The 19528-nt window shown below is 41.4% G+C and overlaps 1 protein-coding gene across 5 annotated transcripts in view; it reads right to left on the bottom strand.

Annotated features, from left to right (window-relative positions):
* The window catches only part of SCN8A (sodium voltage-gated channel alpha subunit 8), a 175590-nt gene that overhangs the window by 45071 nt on the left and 110991 nt on the right, over positions 1–19528 (bottom strand). For all 5 annotated transcript variants that reach the window (XM_053226263.1, XM_053226262.1, XM_053226265.1 and 2 more), the window contains exons 12-13: positions 16256–16618; positions 2819–2951 (exon numbers count right to left, since the gene is read on the bottom strand). In XM_053226263.1, coding sequence (XP_053082238.1) covers positions 2819–2951; positions 16256–16618 — 496 coding nt within the window. The remainder of the gene's footprint in view (positions 1–2818; positions 2952–16255; positions 16619–19528) is intronic.

Below are 19528 nucleotides of genomic sequence, written 5' to 3'. Positions count from 1 at the left end.
TCTGCTGACTTTACTGGATCCGCGTGAGCATGTCTGCCAACGGGCTAGGTGTGACACACAGCAGGCAGGATTTTCTCATTATTTACATGATTCTGGAGTGCTCCACTGTGGTTTCTAAGCCATCGGTAGGTACAAGCCTGCTTCTTTGGTTTGGTAATCCAAAAATTAAAATAATGTCAGAGTTTCCGAACTGAAGGTCTGAGAAGCAGGAGCAATTGTTCATTCAACGCTGGCTTTTAATGCTGTAGCAATCATTAAACACAGAGGGGCCAGCGGTGAAATAGGAACAGAGTTTCTTAATGCCCTTCAACTCCCTCTCAAATTCTTCAGTTCCAGCCATTCATTGTTCTTTGCTTATAGCAGTTCTGTCTCCTCGGCTTTAACAAAGCGAGTTGAATACTAGGGGAGGGGACAGTGGAATGTCTGAGCAGTGAAAGGCTATGTGAGCATTAGGACTTAGAAAAGGGAGAAAAAGCCGGGACAGCTTCCTACTCAGGAACACAACTATGACTGTCTCTCTCCCCTGAGCTACCCCTGCGTCTATTTTTTATCATGTGTGTGCTGGTGGGTGGAGGGTGGAGAATGAGTATAGCAGAACAGGAAGGGAAGGAAGAGCACAGGGAGAAGAGGAAGAAAAAGGAGAAGAGAAAGGAAGAGCTACCACTCCAGTGTTTCTATCCAACGCAGTAGAGGAATGGAAGCACCAAGGCCTCTGACAGGAAGCCCGCAGCACCGACCAGGCACAGCAAGGTTCAGCCCCACAAACATTTCTTTTTTTTTTTTTTTTTTTTTATTTAAAAAAAAATTTCTTTTTCAACGTTTTTTATTTATTTTGGGGACAGAGAGAGACAGAGCATGAACGGGGGAGGGGCGGAGAGAGAGGGAGACACAGCATCGGAAACAGGCTCCAGGCTCCGAGCCGTCAGCCCAGAGCCCGACGCGGAGCCCGACGCGGGGCTCGAACTCACGGAGCGCGAGATCGTGACCTGGCTGAAGTCGGACGCTTAACCGACTGCGCCACCCAGGCGCCCCCCCACAAACATTTCTTAAGCATTGCCCTTGACTAGACCCTGCGCTAGGCCACTGTAGTAATCAACTACAGAATTGTTGCTCTACACCAACAGTTCTGCTGTTCTGACGTCTTTGCCAGTAATAAAATATGCCTGTTGGAGGGGGTTCATTTGTCTTTCTCAACTTCCACAGATTCCCAGAGAAATCCCATTCTTGTTTCCAAGTGAAGAATAAAATTAGCCAAGGTTCTTAAGCTAGTGTTTCTTAGATTGGAATTTTTTTTTAAGTTTATTTACTTATTTTGGCGGGGGGGGGAGGGAGGGAGGGAGGGAGAGAGAGAGATTCCCAAGCAGGCTCCATGCTGTCAGTGCAGAGCCTGACGTGGGGCTTGATCTCATGAAGTGTGAAATCATGACTTGAGCTGAAATCAAGAGTCAGACGCTTAACAGACTGAGCCACCCAGGAGGAGCCCCTTAGCTTGCAATTCTTATGCTCTGCAGTTATTTACCTATAATCTCAAAGTATAAACCACAAAGTTTAAAGATGCTCTCTCAGACAACGACCTCAATGAGAATTAAAGAAAACAGACATAAATGAAGTGTGGAGGCAGCTGGTAATAGTTAATTCAATACTCTTTTTGGCTTGATACAGTCTCAAGATTAGTCCAGGTATAGTCTAACTCCTTGCTCACATGTGAGAAGGGAAACACTCGAAGGGTTTTTCTTTCTGGGGGTTCTCCCTTTACCACAGACGCCCCTGCTGAACTCTTTTTCTCTGAGTAGAAGTGGTATCCGGCTTAAATGACTCAAAAAATGACTTGTTCCAAGGACCCCAGGACAATTCTGACTCTCCTTACAAAAGGAGGGGCTCTGGGTATTGTGGGGTTAGCCTGGGGTTTGAACTCTGAAGAACAGCAGTCTGAGGCTTCAAGAATATTCTGGATCTACAGTGGGACATCTCAGCTAAAGCAACATGAATCAAGAGAAGAGGCTTCATGCAGGATCAGTCAGAATCTTGTAGGAGAAAACCCAGTTATGGAATCTACGTCTGACGAAAGAAAGGGGAGCCTAGAATACAGACCACAACCGGACAGATGGGACACCCGCTGGGGGGCTGTGGTGTAATGGAAAATCCTGACACTCCTCAGCGGGCCAGGCTGTGTCACGGAGGAGCCACCTAATACGAAGTTCAGGCACTGACAGCAACACTCCTGCAGATAGGCTATGATTCAACAGCGGCTGCTCTTTTCTTGTGGCACAGAGCGCCGGAATAAGAGGGGTTTCAGCTTACCTATTCACACATCAGATATATTTATGGGTATGTGGGGGTGTTTGATGAGAGGCAGAATTAGGTGCAATCAAAATGCACAGTACATTAGTCCTTCAGGGAAAAGCAAAAGGGTTGTAGGGTGCTAAAAAGGAAAAGAGGAAGGTATGTTTTGGGGTAGAGGGCAGGAGGGGGGTTCCATTATTTCGTATCTTCACACTTCAGTCTATATCCTTCGTGCCTCATATCACCCTGCTGGCCCCTCGTGACAACTACAGTCTTCTTGAGATCTGCTAGCTCACTCTTAAATGCCATTCCTTCATACTTCTTATCTATCTGTATACAATGCTGGCAGCAGCTTTGAAGTCCTTATTTGATTCTCTGCATGCAGACATGGATGCTGGTTTCTATAACAAGTAGACTATTCCTAAAGTTCAGAGTCAATTTTTGCAAAAGTCAGGCCAAGGGACAGGGATTATATTTATCGTGCACAGGACGTATTTTTATCTTGGTGGTCTGGGCTGACATCAAGGGCACATACCTTCTACTAGTGTATTTGTAACAACACTCAATATACTGTTGATTCTGTCCTTCCGTCCATAGGAGGCCAGTTGGTCCATGGAAACTAAGAGAGATCCAGGGCCTTTCTTCTTAATTTCCACCTCAGTTGTAGCCTGAAAACAAGAGTAAATCAGGTGAGTAAAGTCTTATAAAGGTTAAAGCTGGGTCATACTGGACAAATTGTCCAGAGTGTGAGCACAAACATATGCTCCTTGTAACATCTTTTTACTTTGATCCTACAATCCTATTAACCTCAAGAAGTAGAGTGAAACATGACCACGGATCATCCTTAGCGCTACAGATGAGATGACCAGGTTAAGTTTGTACAAACCTACAGTTAACCAAAGAATCTGGCTGGGACCCAAACACCTCGTCTGGTCAACTCCATGCACCCGGTGCAAAGACCACATCTTCCGGGGCAATGACATCAGAAGGAGAACCTGAGTTTTCCCATCTCAGTCTCATATCCACAGCATTTGGCTAGAATTTGACCACATGATAAAATAAGTCGAATTCACCTCTATTCGACATTTCATTAAAGGGCCAAGTCCCTGATCACACCGAATGCTGTAGATGTTGCTTCCTTCATGGGCAGGGGCACCATCACTCTCTCAAACTGTCACCTCTAAATGTCAAACCTGGGCCTAACTGAATGGGGTTGAAGTTCTACCCCAAATCTCCCCCAAGCCCCGGTAAAGAAATATGGTAAGGGTTTTGCTATTTTATTAAAAAAATTTTTTAACGTTTATTTACTTCTGAGAGAGAGAGAGAGACAGAGAGAGAGAGGGAGAGAGAGAGAGAAACACAAGTGAGGGAGGGGCAGAGAAAGGGAGACACAGAATCTGAAGCAGGCTTCAGGCTCTGGGCTGTCAGGAGAGCCTGACACAGGGCTCTAACCCACAAACTGTAAGATTACGACCTGAGCTAAAGTTAGACACTTAATCAACTGAGCCACCCAGGCATCCCTCACTATTTTAACTAAATATATAGCGCTACATATGTTTATCTTGCCCTTGTTACAGTCTACTTTGTAAGTTAACCTGCAATGTCCAAATTCCCAAACAAAAAGGGGCAGAAAACACCATCAGTGTGTCATACAAACTGTTTTTTACAAGTTCCATTGTGGGGAATGCTGGTAGGGGAGATTATAGCACAGCGTTTCTTAATGTCCCTTGCCCGTGCTCTCTGTGCCAACCTGCATATGCTACATTAGGTCAGGCTCAATGCAGTGGATTAAAAGCTAGCTTTCAAGTAACCATGCCGTCCACTATAACACATCATCCAGGTAATGTTGGCTGTCCCTTCCACTGTGAAGGCAAGAAGACAGACACTCACCATTTCTCAGAGGACAGAGAGGATACATGTTTATACGAAGCTAGAAAAGTCAGTCTGATCAGTACCAGAATGACACTAGCTGTTTCAAAAAGAAAATAATGGTCTCTGGAGAGCTACATCCGAAAGGCTTTCTGTCCTTAGGTATGTTTCGATTTTAAGAACCGTACAGAAGAAAGTATCTGGCACATCATAATTTATCTTATTACAGCGTTTCACCAAGCTGTTTCACGGATTCAGACATTTGGTTTACCACTGGGTTTTGTTCTGTTCGTCTGACAGAGCTACAGAAGAAATGGAAAAGAAAAAGAACTGATTTCCTTGGGAATCCCTGGCTGTATTACTATACAAACAACCGCGAATGTAACAACTTGTTGACCATTATGTCAGGTCATAATAAGATACATTTCTCTGGTGAGCCACTTTCTGCTCCAATTCCCAGCCTGATACTCATGACACCTAATAAATCCGATTAGACTCCTACATTTTAAAAATGACAATCGTCTAAAAATGAACACAGAAAGGCCCCATACGGTGGATATTCTTGTTTCTGGCATTTATTCATTCTAAATTTTTACTGAGCTGCTCTCTGTGGATCTACAGTACATGGTAGGTAATTTTCATAATGCTGACTCTTAAGGTACTGTAAGATCTACTGGACTGGCTGATTCATCAAGGAAGGATGAAACTGCATTTCAAAACTGCTTTCGTTCTCCTCTTGCACTGTTGGTGGGAATGCACACTGGTGCAGCCGCTCTGGAAAACAGTGTGGAGGTTCCTCAAAACATTAAAAATAGATCTACCCTATGACCCAGCAATAGCACTGCTAGGAATCTACCCAAGGGATACAGGAGTGCTGATGCATAGGGGCACTTGTACCCCAATGTTTATAGCAGCACTCTCAACAATTGCCAAATTATGGAAAGAGCCTAAATGTCCATCAACTGATGGATGGATAAAGAAATTGTGGTTTACATACACAACGGAATACTATGTGGCAATGAGAAAGAATGAAATACGGCCCTTTGTAGCAACGTGGATGGAACTGGGGAGTGCGATGCTAAGTGAAATAAGCCATACAGAGAAAGACAGATACCATATGTTTTCACTCTTATGTGGATCCTGAGAAACTTAACAGAAACCCATGGGGGAGGGGAAGGAAAAAAAAAAGAGAGAGAGGTTAGAGAGGGAGAGAGCCAAAGCATAAGAGACTCTTAAAAACTGAGAACAAACTGAGGGCTGATGGGGGGTGGGAGGGAGGGGAGGGTAGGTGATGGGCATTGAAGAGGGCATCTTTTGGGATGAGCACTGGGTGTTGTATGGAAACCAATTTGACAATAAATTTCATATATTTAAAAAAATTGCTTTGGTTCTAAGTATATCTTACTGTTTTCTGGACTTGCTGGATATAACAAGAGATAAATTCTTGAGACTTTAGTAACATTAACCTTAAACAAAGTTAATAAAAATGCTGTCTAAAGGAACTAGTCAAATCATTAGATTATTATTTAGTGGTATCTATTTGAAAGCTAAAATAATTTTCAGCTTGGATTAAAAACTCCACATAAAGAGAAGTTTATCCCCAAACTTAGTATTAAGATGGAACAATGATTATTTATATCCTTCTACGTAAAATGAAAATAAACTGTAACAGGGATATGTGGTGACAACCTCTATAACAACATTAAAATTAGTTCCATACTAAGACATGTTATAGAACATATCTTAAGTTTCAAAAAAGAAATAAAGAAGACACCAAGAAAAGGAAGTTTCAAAGATCGTACTTAGGGAACCTTACAGGGTAAAAAGAGAATTCATTATGTCACCTTTTTACACAGGCCACAGCATCTACCACAGATCCAAGGAACTGGTTCCACTGAAAAGTCTTGTGGTAACAGTAAGACATCCAGAAAAATCTCCTTAGGTTTATAAAACAACAGACTTCTAAAAGTCCACAGATCAAAGCTAAAATCACAAAGGAAATTAGAAAATACTTTGATGATAATGAAAATAATCCATTAAGATTTATGGGATGCAGCTAACACCATGGTTTGAGAAAATTTTACAGCACTAACTGCTATAAAAGATGTAAAATCAATGCTCTAAATTTCCACCTTAAGAAATAAGAAAAAGATCAAATTAAACTGTGGGTAAGTAGAGGAGAGAATATAATAAAAGTAAGAGTGGAGATTAATGAATTAGTAAATGGACAAACAATAGACGATTACAAAGGGCAAATGTTTTTTAAAAATAGATTAATAGAATTGATAATTCTCTAGCAAGACTGATGAAGAAAAAAGATAGAAAACACAAATTATCATTTTCAGGAATAGTAATGGGGACATTACTACAACTCCTACAGGCATTATTGGGATAATAAGAATATATCGTAATTTTAAGTTGAACCATCATAAGAAAGGAGGCTTCTGTAAAATATTTGTAGTAGTCAGAGTATAATAAGATAGAGTATCATAATAAATAAACCCAAAAATTTAAGTGGGCTAACCTAACCAAAAAAAAAAAAAAAAAAAAAAAGAAAAGAAAAGAAAAGGAAGAATAATTGCCAACAACTTCAAGTCATATCACCTTGGATAAAACGAACAAACTTATCAAAATACAACTTATCAAAACTGATAGAAGAAGCAACAGAAAATCTAAATAGCCCACATTAGAAATTGTTAATAAAAAAAAACCTTACAATAAAGAGAACTCTAGTCCAGATATCTCTACAAGTGAATTCTATCAAACATTTACAGAAGAAATAATACCAATACTAATACCAATTCTTTCAGAAAATAGAGACAGGAATACTTCTCAACCTGTTTTATAAAGTTAACATAACCCTGATATTAAACCTAACAAAAAACATTACAACAAAAGAAAATCAGAGACCAATATTCCTCATGAACGGTGATGTGAAATCCTTAACAAAACTTAAGAAAATACAACCCGTCAATATATACGAAGATAATACATCATGACCAACAGGATTTATCCCAGGAAAGCTAGTTTCACATTAGAAAAAAAAAGTCAATGTCATTCATCACTTTAGCAGAATAAAAGAGAAAAAAATATCTGATTATCTCAAATGCAGTAAAAGAACATTTGATAAAATTCAACACCTCTGCATAATAAAATTTCTTAGCAAGCCACAAATAGAACATGGCAGTTCCAATCTGATAAAGAACATCTATGAAAACCTATAGCCAACATTATAATTCTTGCTGAAACATTAAATCTTTTCCCAAGAATAATGGAAACAAGGAAGAATATCTGCTTTCATCATCTCTATGCATTTTGTATCTGAAGTCCTAGCTAGTGCAATAAAGCAAGAAAAATAAATAAAAAGCATAAAGGTTGCAGTTGCTGTTAGTCACAGAAAATATTACTGTGCATGTAAAATCCCTATGAAATCTGCAACAAAAAGACCTAATAGAACTGAGATCTTAATTTATAAGGTCATAGCATTCAAAAACTAACTGTATTTCTATGTTCTGACAACAAATACCTGAAAATAAAAAGGTTTTAAATTATACCTTTTACAACAGTATCAAATACTACAAATACCAAGGAATAAATCTAATGGAAGATGGGTAAGACCTCCACTACAAATTATACAACTTTGCTGAGAGAAACTTGAGAAGACTTTAATAAACGAGAATAAAACCACATTCACAGATTGAAAGATTCAATATAATTAAGATGCCCATTATTCCCAAATTGACCTATAGATTCAGTGCAATCACTATAAAAATTCTAGGCTCTTCCGAAGAAACTGACCAAAAAAAAAAAAAAAAAAAGACTCTAAAATATATAAAGACACGTGAAGAATCTAGAAAAATAGCAAAATAATAGCAAAAAATAGCAAAATAATCTTTTTAAAAAGATCTGAAAAGCAAATTAATCTCTTAAGAGATTGTTTCATGATCTTTAAAATATTTTTTATTTGGAAGGCTTATGCTATCTCATTTCAAGACTATAAAGTTACAGTAATTAGACAAGCATAGTATTGTTATAAGCATAAACAAATAGATCAAGGGAACAGAATAGAATCCAGAAACAGACCCAAACATGTACATCAGTTGATTTTTGACCAAGATGCCAAGTCAGTTCAGTGAAGGAAGGAAAGTCTTTTTTTTGTATTAATACATTTTCTTAATGTTTTACTTTTTGAGAGAGAAGAAAGGGAGAGAGTGCACACACACAGAGGAAGAGCAGAGAGAGGGCGTCAGAGGATCCGAAGCGGGCTGTGTGCTGACAGCAGAGAGCCCGATGAGGGGCTCAAACTCACGAACCATGAGATCATGACCTGAGCTGAAGTTGGACGCTTAATGAACCGAGCCACCCAGGCGTCCCAAAAAGTCTTTTTAACAAACAGTACTGAAAAACTAGATATTCATCCAAGTCAACTCCTTCTAATTTCATACACAAAAATTAACTTGAGCTGAATCAGAGACCTGAATGTAAAACCCAGAATTGTGAAATTTAGAGAAGAAAATAACTTCACAATTTGGGGTAATGGCAAATTTTCCTAGAAGAAAAAAAAAACCCTGATACATTGGATGTCATCAAAATTAAAAGGTTATGTATCTGATAAAGGACTTGTATCCATAACATATAAAAAAATCAAAATGGGCGAAAGATTTAAATAAGCAACTTAATGAAAGATCTATGAGAAGCCAGTAAATACATGAAAAGATGCACACCATCATTAATCAGGGAAATGCAAATTAAAAGCATAGTAAGGCAACAGTTTATGCCTACTCAAATGCTAAAACAAAGACTAATATCACCAAATGTTGGCTAGGATGGGGGGCAATTGGAACTCTAATATGCTGTTGGTAGGAGTATTAAAAACAAATAGTGTAACTGTTTTGGAGAGCTGTTTGGCAGTTTCTCGCAAAGCTGGACATACATTTACCATACGACCCAGGAATTTCATTCTGAGGTAGTTATCCAATATAAATGAAAACATTTATCTGCCAAGAGTTGCACGAGAATGCTCTCAGCAAGCTTCTTCATACTACTGAAAACTGGAAACAACATGAACGTCCATCAACAGGAACATGGACTAACAATTTGGAGTGTGCTTATACAATGAAGGACCCAATCAATCAATACTCATCAATAACAAGAAATGAACTACTGATACCCAACATGCACGTAGCTCAAAAAAACATCTTGTTGAGTGAAAGAAGCCAAATAAAAAAAGACCTACTGCACGAGTCCTCGAAAATGAAAGCAAACTAATCTATGTTGATACATGTCAGAAGAGGCTGCTCCGAGCGGTGAGGGGATTGAGTAGGAAAATGTACTTTTCTGGGAGAGTCTTGTGGTACAAAGGGGCTTAGGGGACAATTCTCAGCTGGCCAGACAGCTCCTGCTCCACCACCTTTGTTCCCACACCTTTGGTAACTCTTGGGTGGGGGTTACCCAGTGTACTATTGCGATATTGATCGTGCAGAATTCCTTTGAGAAGAATACGAAAGAGTGTGTAAATGCGTAGAAAATGTTATTTGTGTTATGGAAATAAAGGAAGATCAACCAAATGAGAAAAGCAAAGGCTATTTATTCTGAGCTTAAGATGGGGAGTCAGCCACCATCACATGCGTTTCGCCAGAGGCGCAAAGGCAGGCAGGGGAGTGGGAAAGCTTTCGCGTGGAAAAAAGGGAAGGCTTCAGGTGTGCCTGGACTTCAAGGCTGTTGGCATGAGGGCGCTGCAGCTGGGCTAACTAGAAGCAAGGCATCCTAGGTGACTGATTAGGGGTGCATATTTGGCTTTCTCGGGTGGGTCCGAAGGTGAACACAGAAACAAAAATTAGGGAACTCATCAGTTATTAATCAAGCCCTGACCACCTGGGGCTGATTGTTATAGAAGGTATCATACCTTCCTGGATTGTCACAAGAGATAGCAGACTGGCTTCCTTACTAGTGTGACTTACGGCAGGCTGGCTGCCTGGGTTGTTTACCAAAGATAAGGGGGCTGGTTTCTCGGGCACGTCGTGGGTGAAAGTCCTATTTTATATATGGCCTGGTCATCGTCAGAACACGCAGTCTCTCTGTATTCATCAGATGTGACTGATTAATGGAGAGAGAGGGAGCAAACATGTGTTCATTACTGTTAGCTGCCTGAGATGATACAAACTAAAACTACTTATGAAGAACATTACTTCAAAGTGCTAAGCACTAACTGGGGGCTAAGACAGTATCCAGAGAAAAATAAATCCGGAGTAAGTAAACCAGGGTACACAGGAATCCAAGACGGATGGGTAGTTCCTGAAATCCCTCCTCCCCAGGGGAGGTTTTGAAAGCTGGGACTGAAAGTCTGGGCTGTTGTTTCTCTTTTCAACTTTTACAACATTGAGATAAAATGCACATTACAATAAAATTCGCCATTTTAATGGTTTCAAAGTGTGCAATTCAGTGGCTTTTAGTATATTTACAGTATATTCCAGAACATTTCCATCATACCAAAGAAAAACACAGTACCTGTTTGCAGCCAATCCCCCTATTTTCTGTCTCTATAGATCTATCTCTTCTAGACATTTCATATAAATGGAACCATGTGGGGGCACCTGGGTGGCTCAGTTGGTTAAGCATCTGACTTTGGCTCAGGTCATGATCTTGCAGTTCGTGGGTTCAAGCCCCACACGGGGCTCTGCACTGACAGCTCAGAGCCTGGAGCCTGCTTCCCATTCTGTGTCCCTCTCTCTGCCCCTCCCCTGCTCATGCTCTCTCAGTCTCTCTCAAAAATAAATAAAAACATTACAAAAAAACTGAAATGGAACCATATACAGTAATATGTGGCCTTTTGTGCCTGGCTTTTCACTGAGCATAACGTTTTCAAGGTTCATTCGTGCTGTGGCATGTATCTATACCTCGTTCCCTTTTATGGCTGAATAATATTCCATAATAGGGACATGCCACATTTTATTTATCCATCCCTCAGTTGATGGGCACTTACTTGGGTTGCTTCCACTTTTTGGCTATTATGAATAATGGTTTTATGAATATTCATGTACAAGTTTTTGTGTGAACACCTGTTTTCAGTTTTACCTAGGATCATATGGTAACTCTATGTTTAATTTTTTTGAGAATCCGCCACTGTTTTCCAAAGCAGTCACACCATTTTACATTCCCATCAGCGCTGTTGGCTATTGTTTCTTGTGCCAGATTCTAGCCAACTGAAGGCTCTCCCATGTACAGCAGCTTCAGAGTAACCCTCCCTCCAGAATCTCCTTGGGATAGTGGGAGGTGGGGGGTGGGGAGGGTATAGCTCAGTGGCAGAGCATTTGACTGCAGAATCTCCTCGGGATTCTGTCAGGGATGTCTCTGCTCTTGGCTTAGCTACTCAGTTCTTATCACTTGGGAGGTAGGGAGAGGGCTTCCTCCTTCAACCATGCTGAGACCCGAGGACCAGAGGAGAGATCACATACTCTTTCCTTCCCCTTCTCTATCTCCTCAGGTCATTTTTTATTCCTGTAAGTGGAGGTGTTTATTTCTTTTGTTTGTTTGGTCTCACTTTGTTGGGGAGGAAAAGAGGAGAATTCACAACGTTTTAAAGTCAGGAGCTTCTGCCTTTATAGAACTCAGCCTCTAAGGAGGTTTCATGTAAAACTATCAGTAACAGAGGAAGCAACAGAGAGCCTCAATTACATTCTTTGAAAGTGAAACTCAGTGCAAATTTGTTCCATTTCTCTCAACCCAAATGCAACGTTTATTATGACAGTTAGCCACTGACTTCCAGCCTCCTCAACTGTAGCTGTACTTCTCAAAGAGATATCCTATAACATCTGCAGATAGAAGATTTTGCCCACATTTCTACGATCTGCCCAAGGAAGCACAACCAAATCGCCTTCCCATGGAAATACATGAATGGAAATTTATCAGGTAGTTACCTTTTTCTTGGAACTAAAATTTAGAGCGCTTTATTTTTTTAATGTTTGTTCATTTTGAGAGAAAGAGCAAGGGCGCGAGCAGGGGAAGGACAGAGAGAGGGAGAGAGAGAGAATCCCAAGCAGGCCCCACGCCATCAGCTTAACCGACTAAGCCACCCAGGCACCCCTGTAGTAATCTGCTTTAAAATAGTTGTACAATAATTTATTCTTCTCAGACAAAGGATCTTTAAGGTATTCCTTAGAAGGAATACAACCCTCTCCAAGTCAAGCAATTCAGTAGAAATCCTAACGTCCACGTCTCAGGACTAAAAAGGCCAAAAGAGTGGAGGGAAAGAAATGGAAACTGGCTTCTGAACACCAAGAATGGACCAAATAATATGCTTCACATTTTATAAATGTTATTGCATTTAATCTTTATGATTGCCCTTTAGCAAAGGTCCTTTTATCTCTTTTTCACAGATAAGGAAATGGGCTTAGAGAGGTTATGTTAATTTCCCAGGATCACATCAGTAAATAAACTGAAGGACTCAGGCTTTAGAGCTGGTGCAGCGCACTGGTTACTGGCCAGTGCTCCGGAGCCAGACTGCCTGCACTCAAGCCCTAATTCTGTCTGCCGCTTACTGTGTGATCTTGGACAAGCCACGTTATTTCTCTAAGCCTTGGTTACCTCCTCAGTGAAATGCAGACAACAGTAGTGTCTATCAGCTGTGGGCGTTAAATGAGATAATACTTATATATTTGCAAGCTAATACAACGGGGTTTCTGAGTTACGTCTGATTTTTGGATTGTCAGCAGCACCTGCTTTCTCTCTGAGTGGTGAGATTCTCACCTACTTTTCCAGCTTAGAGATGAAGGCATGGGAAAAGTCCCCTCATCCTCTGCTTCAGCAGAAAGCAAAAGTGAAAACTCCCAAACCATTGAAATTTTGGGCCTCAGCGGCTCCTGCAATGTTCCACAAAGCATGAGCACACACTGGGAAGCACTCTCGTGGTTCAGGCGCAGGCAAATCAATCCATGGCTAGAGTCACATCCCAAACGTGATTCTCCCCCCGCCCCCCCCGCCACCATATAAAACATCTTAGTTTATTAATCCTCTCATGAAAAATCCGCACAATCACCAGACAGTCACTGCAGAATTTTTACTCCTTGACAGTAAGAATTGCTACATCTTAGCCTAAGGAGGTATTTGTGGCTCATGTGGCCTGGGCTGCATACAACATTAGTAATATATTGCATTCCTCTAAGATAAATGATAAATGTTTTTTTTTTCCCCACTTCCCAAAGGAGCTAATATTTAAGTGGCCAGGAAGGTCTCATTGGCATCAGGAAGACCTTGGTTCAAGCTCCACTGCCACGAGTCACTAAGGCTTTGAACCTCATCTGTTTACTAGGATAAAGCCACCTACCAAATAGGATGGTTATAAGAATTAAATGAGATCGTGCATATATTTAAGTGCTTAGCATACTATAGCAAGAACCCATATGGTAGCTATAATTATTATGTCATTGTAGAAAGCCGTAAAGAACACAAAAGAGTAAGGAAAAAAAAAAGCCACCGATAATTTCCCCTCCTAAAGGCAACTACGGTTAACTTCTGATTAGTCATCCTCTTTCTGTGTGTAGTTTGTCTTTCTATAGATCTGATATCATACCACACGCGGTCTATGCAGTCTGGGTTTGTTTTATTGTGTCTTTTTGGCCTATTATTATAACTTACACATATCCCCACGCCATCAACAGCTGAGAAGCACTTCTTTATGGCTTCTAACAATACAGCTTTTCCTGGTTATGAAGCCTTTGGGAATGAAATAGTTGTGCCTATCTTATCTTCCTGCCTCTTTGAGATCTGCCCTCCTGGCCTTGGGAATCCTCAAATCTGTCACCATCATCGCTTGGGACCACAGCAAAGAATCTCCTAAGGGCCTACAGGGGGTGGAGTGTGCAGGCCCCCCAAAACTCCAAAGGCAGCACTCTGTGGAGGCCACAACGTAAGGCAGTGCACAGAGCCTTGCTTCCACAGCCATCTGCTCAACTGCCTCTCAAGTTTTTTTCCCACACAGTCTAACAGAAGCTGCCAGAAAACCAAAAACAAAACCCCCAAATCTGCTCATGTGCCTTCAGCTTGAAGTTCAATCTCCTCCTTCCTGGATACCTTTTCTATACCTTCTTTTCAACGAAAAAGCAAGATGTATGATTTGGCTTAAATATATAAAAAAAAAAAAAGCCAGGATATCAGAAATAAATTTGGTTTTTAACATTTGAGTTGCCAGAACTGTACTGTCCATGCTGACACAACCCTTGTTATCTGTTGACATATTACCTTGTTTTTTTCAGATAATGTAACTGTCTAATAACAGACCGTAAATATTTACTTCTAGATATAGAATTAGGGACAATCAAAAATTACATTTAAAGGAAAGATAATCACGTCTATAATATTTATTTCGGCCAACTACCTGGTTTTGGGGGAATTCTGGAACCACTGTTTGTTATTATTATTGTTCCTACCATAGTTGATATTAAATAAACAGTTTTCTTGAAGAAAAATGGCCATGTGGCTATATAGAGAAGACACTAAAATGAACTGAGAAATGGAAGATTGAGTTTTCCCTAAGACTCTGGCTCTATCAATAATGAGCTACGTGACCTTAAGGAGCCCAAATTCTCTGAAACTACCCCCCGTCTAAAACCAGGGATAATGAGCTCCACTTTGCCAGCCTTATAGAATTTTTATTCAGAGCAAATTAAATGAATGTAAAAGTAATTTGTCACTTCTAAAGAGCTATACAAACGTGTGTGTGTGTGTGTGTGTGTGTGTGTGTGTGTGTGTAGCACGGGCAGTTATTTTACTATGAAATGAAAAGGCAGGAGAGAAAAGACAGTGTCAAACACATCCTAACTGCTTTTTGAATTTTTATCTGTACGGTCAACAGGCATCCAGAAACGTTAAAAACAGATCACTGTGGATAATTCCACTTTGTCCACTTTTCCTCCACACATGCATCATGCTAATTAAAGGACCGGCTGTCTCCGTGCTGTGTTAGAGGAAACTGAAGTGTTAGGACAAGACGGACTGGCATGCCATCTCAAGGAGTCTATGCCAGCTAAGGAAGGACTGAGGGAGGTTAAGGAGTTAGAGGTACAGAGGATTGGGATCGCTGAGGCTATAAGAATTTAAAACTAGAAAGAAGGTATAAACAGCTTAGAATTTAAAGGAATGTTAGGAGATGGCTTTTCCCAAAGAGGGAAGCCATTATCCAAACCCCTCGACAAGTGATTTTCTGAAGCTATTATATGCAGCTCCTCCAGAGCCTGACATTTGATTACATTTAAAATTCATCTTTTGCTTCCCTTTTTCTTCCTCCCCCATGCACCATGTGTTCTTGCCCCAACCTCCCACTTTCCCCCTCCTTTGATTTCTTTCCATTTCAAATGCTTTTGAATGTCTAGCTCCAGTTCTGCACTGGCTTCCCTAACCTCTCCTTGCCTGGTTCTCCCCGGTGCGAACCTCCTGCCGACAGCATCATGTATGCACATTCCTCTTTGGAAAAATCACACCTCATTCTTACAGAGGAGACTTGGAAAATTATTCTGAACTATATTGCTTTTTTTTTTTTTTAATAGAAAGATAAAAGCTTTAAATTCCAGGCTGTTTCCCTATAAGGAGAGGACATGGGAGGGAGAAAAGCGATGGTAGTTCCAAACCGGCTCAGACTTGGTCATTGGTGGTGGCAGGATGCCATTCTCATTCCATCCGGGCAGGATCCGCTGGCCAGAGGCATTCAGTCAAAGCAGGTGGGGGGGTGGGGGCGGGGGAAGGAATACAGGTAGGCTGACAGAGACTTGCAAAGATGGAGAGAAAGAGAAAGAGGTAAAGCCAAGAGGGGATGGGGAAGGGCAGTAGTCCGAAACAAGGAGGGAGGGGATGGGTGGGGGGAAACAGAGCAGGGAATAAAGTAAAAGGGAGAAGGAGGGGCGGAAGAGAACAACAGAAACAAAGCAGGTGGCAGAAGACAGAAACGGTGGGGGGCAGTGGGGACAGGAGTCGAGAGAGTGGGGACAGCGCGTGGGAGCGAGCCGCCGGACCGCAGAGGAGAGGAGGGCGCGGGAAAGACTGCCATGCCTAGCCTCGGTCTATGTGTTTACTTCCTTACACTGTCATCGGTAGCTGCCTTATCTATTTTCACCTCTGGCAGGAGCCGCCCGCCGATGTGGGAGCCGGGGCCGCCGATGAGGGACACCACGCCGTTGCAGTCGACCGTGCTGTTGCGCTTGACGCTGCGCCGCAGGCTGGGGAAGATGCGCGACGAGCGGCTGCCCTGGCTGTAGCCGCTGTAGCCGCTGTAGCTGCTGCGGCGCTCGCGGGCCCGGATCGGGATGAAGAGTGAGTCCCGGCGGCCCTCGCTCTCCTCCACCGTGCTGTGCTCGTCGTCCGCGAACTCGTTCTCCGAGCCCGGGTCGCGGAACCGCCCGGGCCCTCGGAAGCTGAAGATGCTGCTTTTGCTGTTGTGGCGGGAGAGGAACGGCGAGCCCGGGATGCTGAGCAGTGACTGCAGGGGCGGGGAGAGAGAGAGAGACACAAGAGACGGCGTGAGACGGGAGGCTGACCCCGTACAGGCCCAGCAAGGGCGGTTTGCCTCCCCCTCCCGGCCCTACCCTTGCATTCCTGGTATGAGAACACACGTGTTTCCAGAGAGCACTTCTGGAGGTTGCGTTTATACCACTGTCCACATCCATAATCACTCACTTCTTGCCCCATACCCTTGAGATGCATCTGGCTTTGAGCAGGTAGCCATACACAAATTCTACTCCTGTTTGCCCGTGCATTACAACGATGCTTTTACCCCGTGCTCTATGTAGCTAACCACGGGTAAAGACATCGGTGTGTCTATTTCGCAGTACTATGAGCTCACCTGAAGTGTGTGCCTTTACTCAAGTTAGACTCCAAGCCACACGTGGCAAAAAGGAGAGAATTTAAAAGAGCTCTATCATTATTAAAAGTGCTATTCTCTCAATGAGTACATGCCCCGGAGATAAGTAGTATGCCAACAATAGTCTTGAAGTAGCTTTTGTTCAGTTGAATATTATGTATGTTTCCTTCTACTCCATTTTAAACTTAAAAGTTTATTTATTTTGAGAGAGAGAGAAAGAGAGAGAGAGAGAATGTGAGCAGGGGAGGGGCAGAGAGAGAATCCCAAGCAGGCTCTGCGCTGGGGGGGGGGACTGGGGGGGGGTGGAGCTGGGGGGGGGGGCAGGTGGGGATTGATTCCATCATCTTTAAAATCATGACCTGAGCCAAAATCAAGAGTCAGCTTAACTGACTGACCCACCTAGGGGCTCTCCTCTATTCCATTTTAAAGTCAACATTTTTTTTTATCACAAGTTTAAATATTTGTAAATTATATAATTCCCAGCGCTGACATTTTGAAATGAAACTTTTATTTACCACTTACAAATTCTTCCTCATTTCTTTTTCTCCTTCATCTCATACTTCCCTTCCATATTCCCTAGAGAATTGTGTGCTAATGCATATTGTTATGCTTTACCGCATTTTACTGATCACCTTTGAATACTTTTCTGCAACAAAAAATTATAAATAACTGCACTTAAAATTTTAAAATTTTTCTGTGATCCTGAGTCTCTAAGAATTTTTAAAAATTCTCCTGGATTGGAGCACCTGGGTAGCTCAGTACGTTAAACATCTGACTCTTGATTTCAGCTCAGGTCATGATCTCACAGTTGGTGAGTTCGAGCCCAGAGTCCAGTTCGCCCAGAGTCCAGCTCTGCTCTGGCAGCATGGAGCCTGCTTGGGATTCTTTCTCTCTTTCCCTCTCTCTCTCTTCCCCTCCCCTCTTAGCATATACTCTCTCTCTCGAAATAAACATAAAAAAATTCTCCTGGATTGATTTTTTATTATAATTCTTATTAATAAAATTGATTGAGATATATAAATATAGGGCGCCTGGGTGGTTCAGCGGTTGAGCATCCAACTTCAGCTCAGGTCATGATCTCGCGGTCCATGGGTTTGAGTCCCATGTCGGACTCTGTGCTGACAGCTCATAAATATACATTTTATAAGTAATTATTAAGCTTAAAAAGGGTATTTTATTAAAATGTATCTCCTAACGAGTTTTTAAAATTGGTTTTTTGGGGGTTGAAATATTTGTATTATTTATTACTAGAATCAAACATGGCTCAACATCAACCCTCCCTTCCCTTTCTAATATTAGATTTTAAGAGCTCAAAAACCTTATTCACACAAATAGTATCTGGGAACAGAAGAATTTTATTGTAGCAATGTCACTCAATTCTTTGAACTCCTTACAAATTATATGCCAAAATCACATAGTAAGCTGTTAGCAAAATTTATCTTAATCAGCTGACAGTCAAATTAGGTAGTCTTTCAACTTTATTGGAAGCAAAGAACTATAAACCAACCAACTTGCCAAATTTGTTACCTAGTTGTTAGAAATATTCCATGTCTTGTTTTCTGAGGATACCAAAAAAGGCTTAAGTTTTTATTAATAATTATATGGGTTACTCTTACAGGGGTTATTCTTTTTCTTAAAGGAACCTTATCTAACCCAAAAGAAAAAGGTGGAATAATCAAAATATCATTACTTTCTTTTTTTTTTTAATTTTTTTATTTTTGAGACAGAGGGAGACAGAGCATGAATGGAGGAGGGTCAGAGAGAGGGAGACACAGACTCTGGAACAGGCTCCAGGCTCTGAGCTGTCAGCACAGAGCCCGACGTGGGGCTTGAACCCACGGACTGCGAGATCATGACCTGAGCCGAAGTCGGCCGCTCAACCGACTGAGCCACCCAGGCGCCCCAAAATATCATTACTTTCAATATATCACTGCCAACATTAATTTTTCCAACATTAGTTTTTTAATAAAATAATTTTATCTTATCACATGCCTTCAAGATATTTTCATCAAAACCTTAAAGCCACAGATTTAGCTTGTTTCATTTATAAAAATATCCACTGTATGATACAATTAGCAAAGCCAGTCCTTACTGTCAAACCACTTGACCAACTCAGACTTTTTTTTAATTTGAAAATTATGACCTTATTTTTCCATTTTAAAATTAAAAAAATTTTTTTAATGTTTATCCATTTATTTTTGAGAGAGAGAGCAAGCAGGGGAGGGGCAGAGAAAGAGGGAGACAGAATCCCAAGCAGGCTCCATGCTGTCAGCACAGAGCCCAATGCCGGGCTTGAACCCACAAACGTGAGATCATGATCTGAGCCGAAACCAAGAGCCGGACACTTAACCGACTAAGTTTCCTAGGCACCCCAGACCTTATTTTTCCTTTTATTTAAAAAAAAATTTTTTTTTTTAACGTTTATTTATTTTTGAGACAGAGAGAGACAGAGCATGAACAGGGGAGGGTCAGAGAGAGGGAGACACAGAATCTGAAACAGGCTCCAGGCTCTGAGCTGTCAGCACAGAG

This window comes from Acinonyx jubatus, chromosome B4 (assembly GCF_027475565.1).
Source record: "Acinonyx jubatus isolate Ajub_Pintada_27869175 chromosome B4, VMU_Ajub_asm_v1.0, whole genome shotgun sequence".
Lineage (NCBI taxonomy): Eukaryota > Metazoa > Chordata > Mammalia > Carnivora > Felidae > Acinonyx > Acinonyx jubatus.
This window is presented reverse-complemented; position numbering and strand designations above follow the sequence as displayed.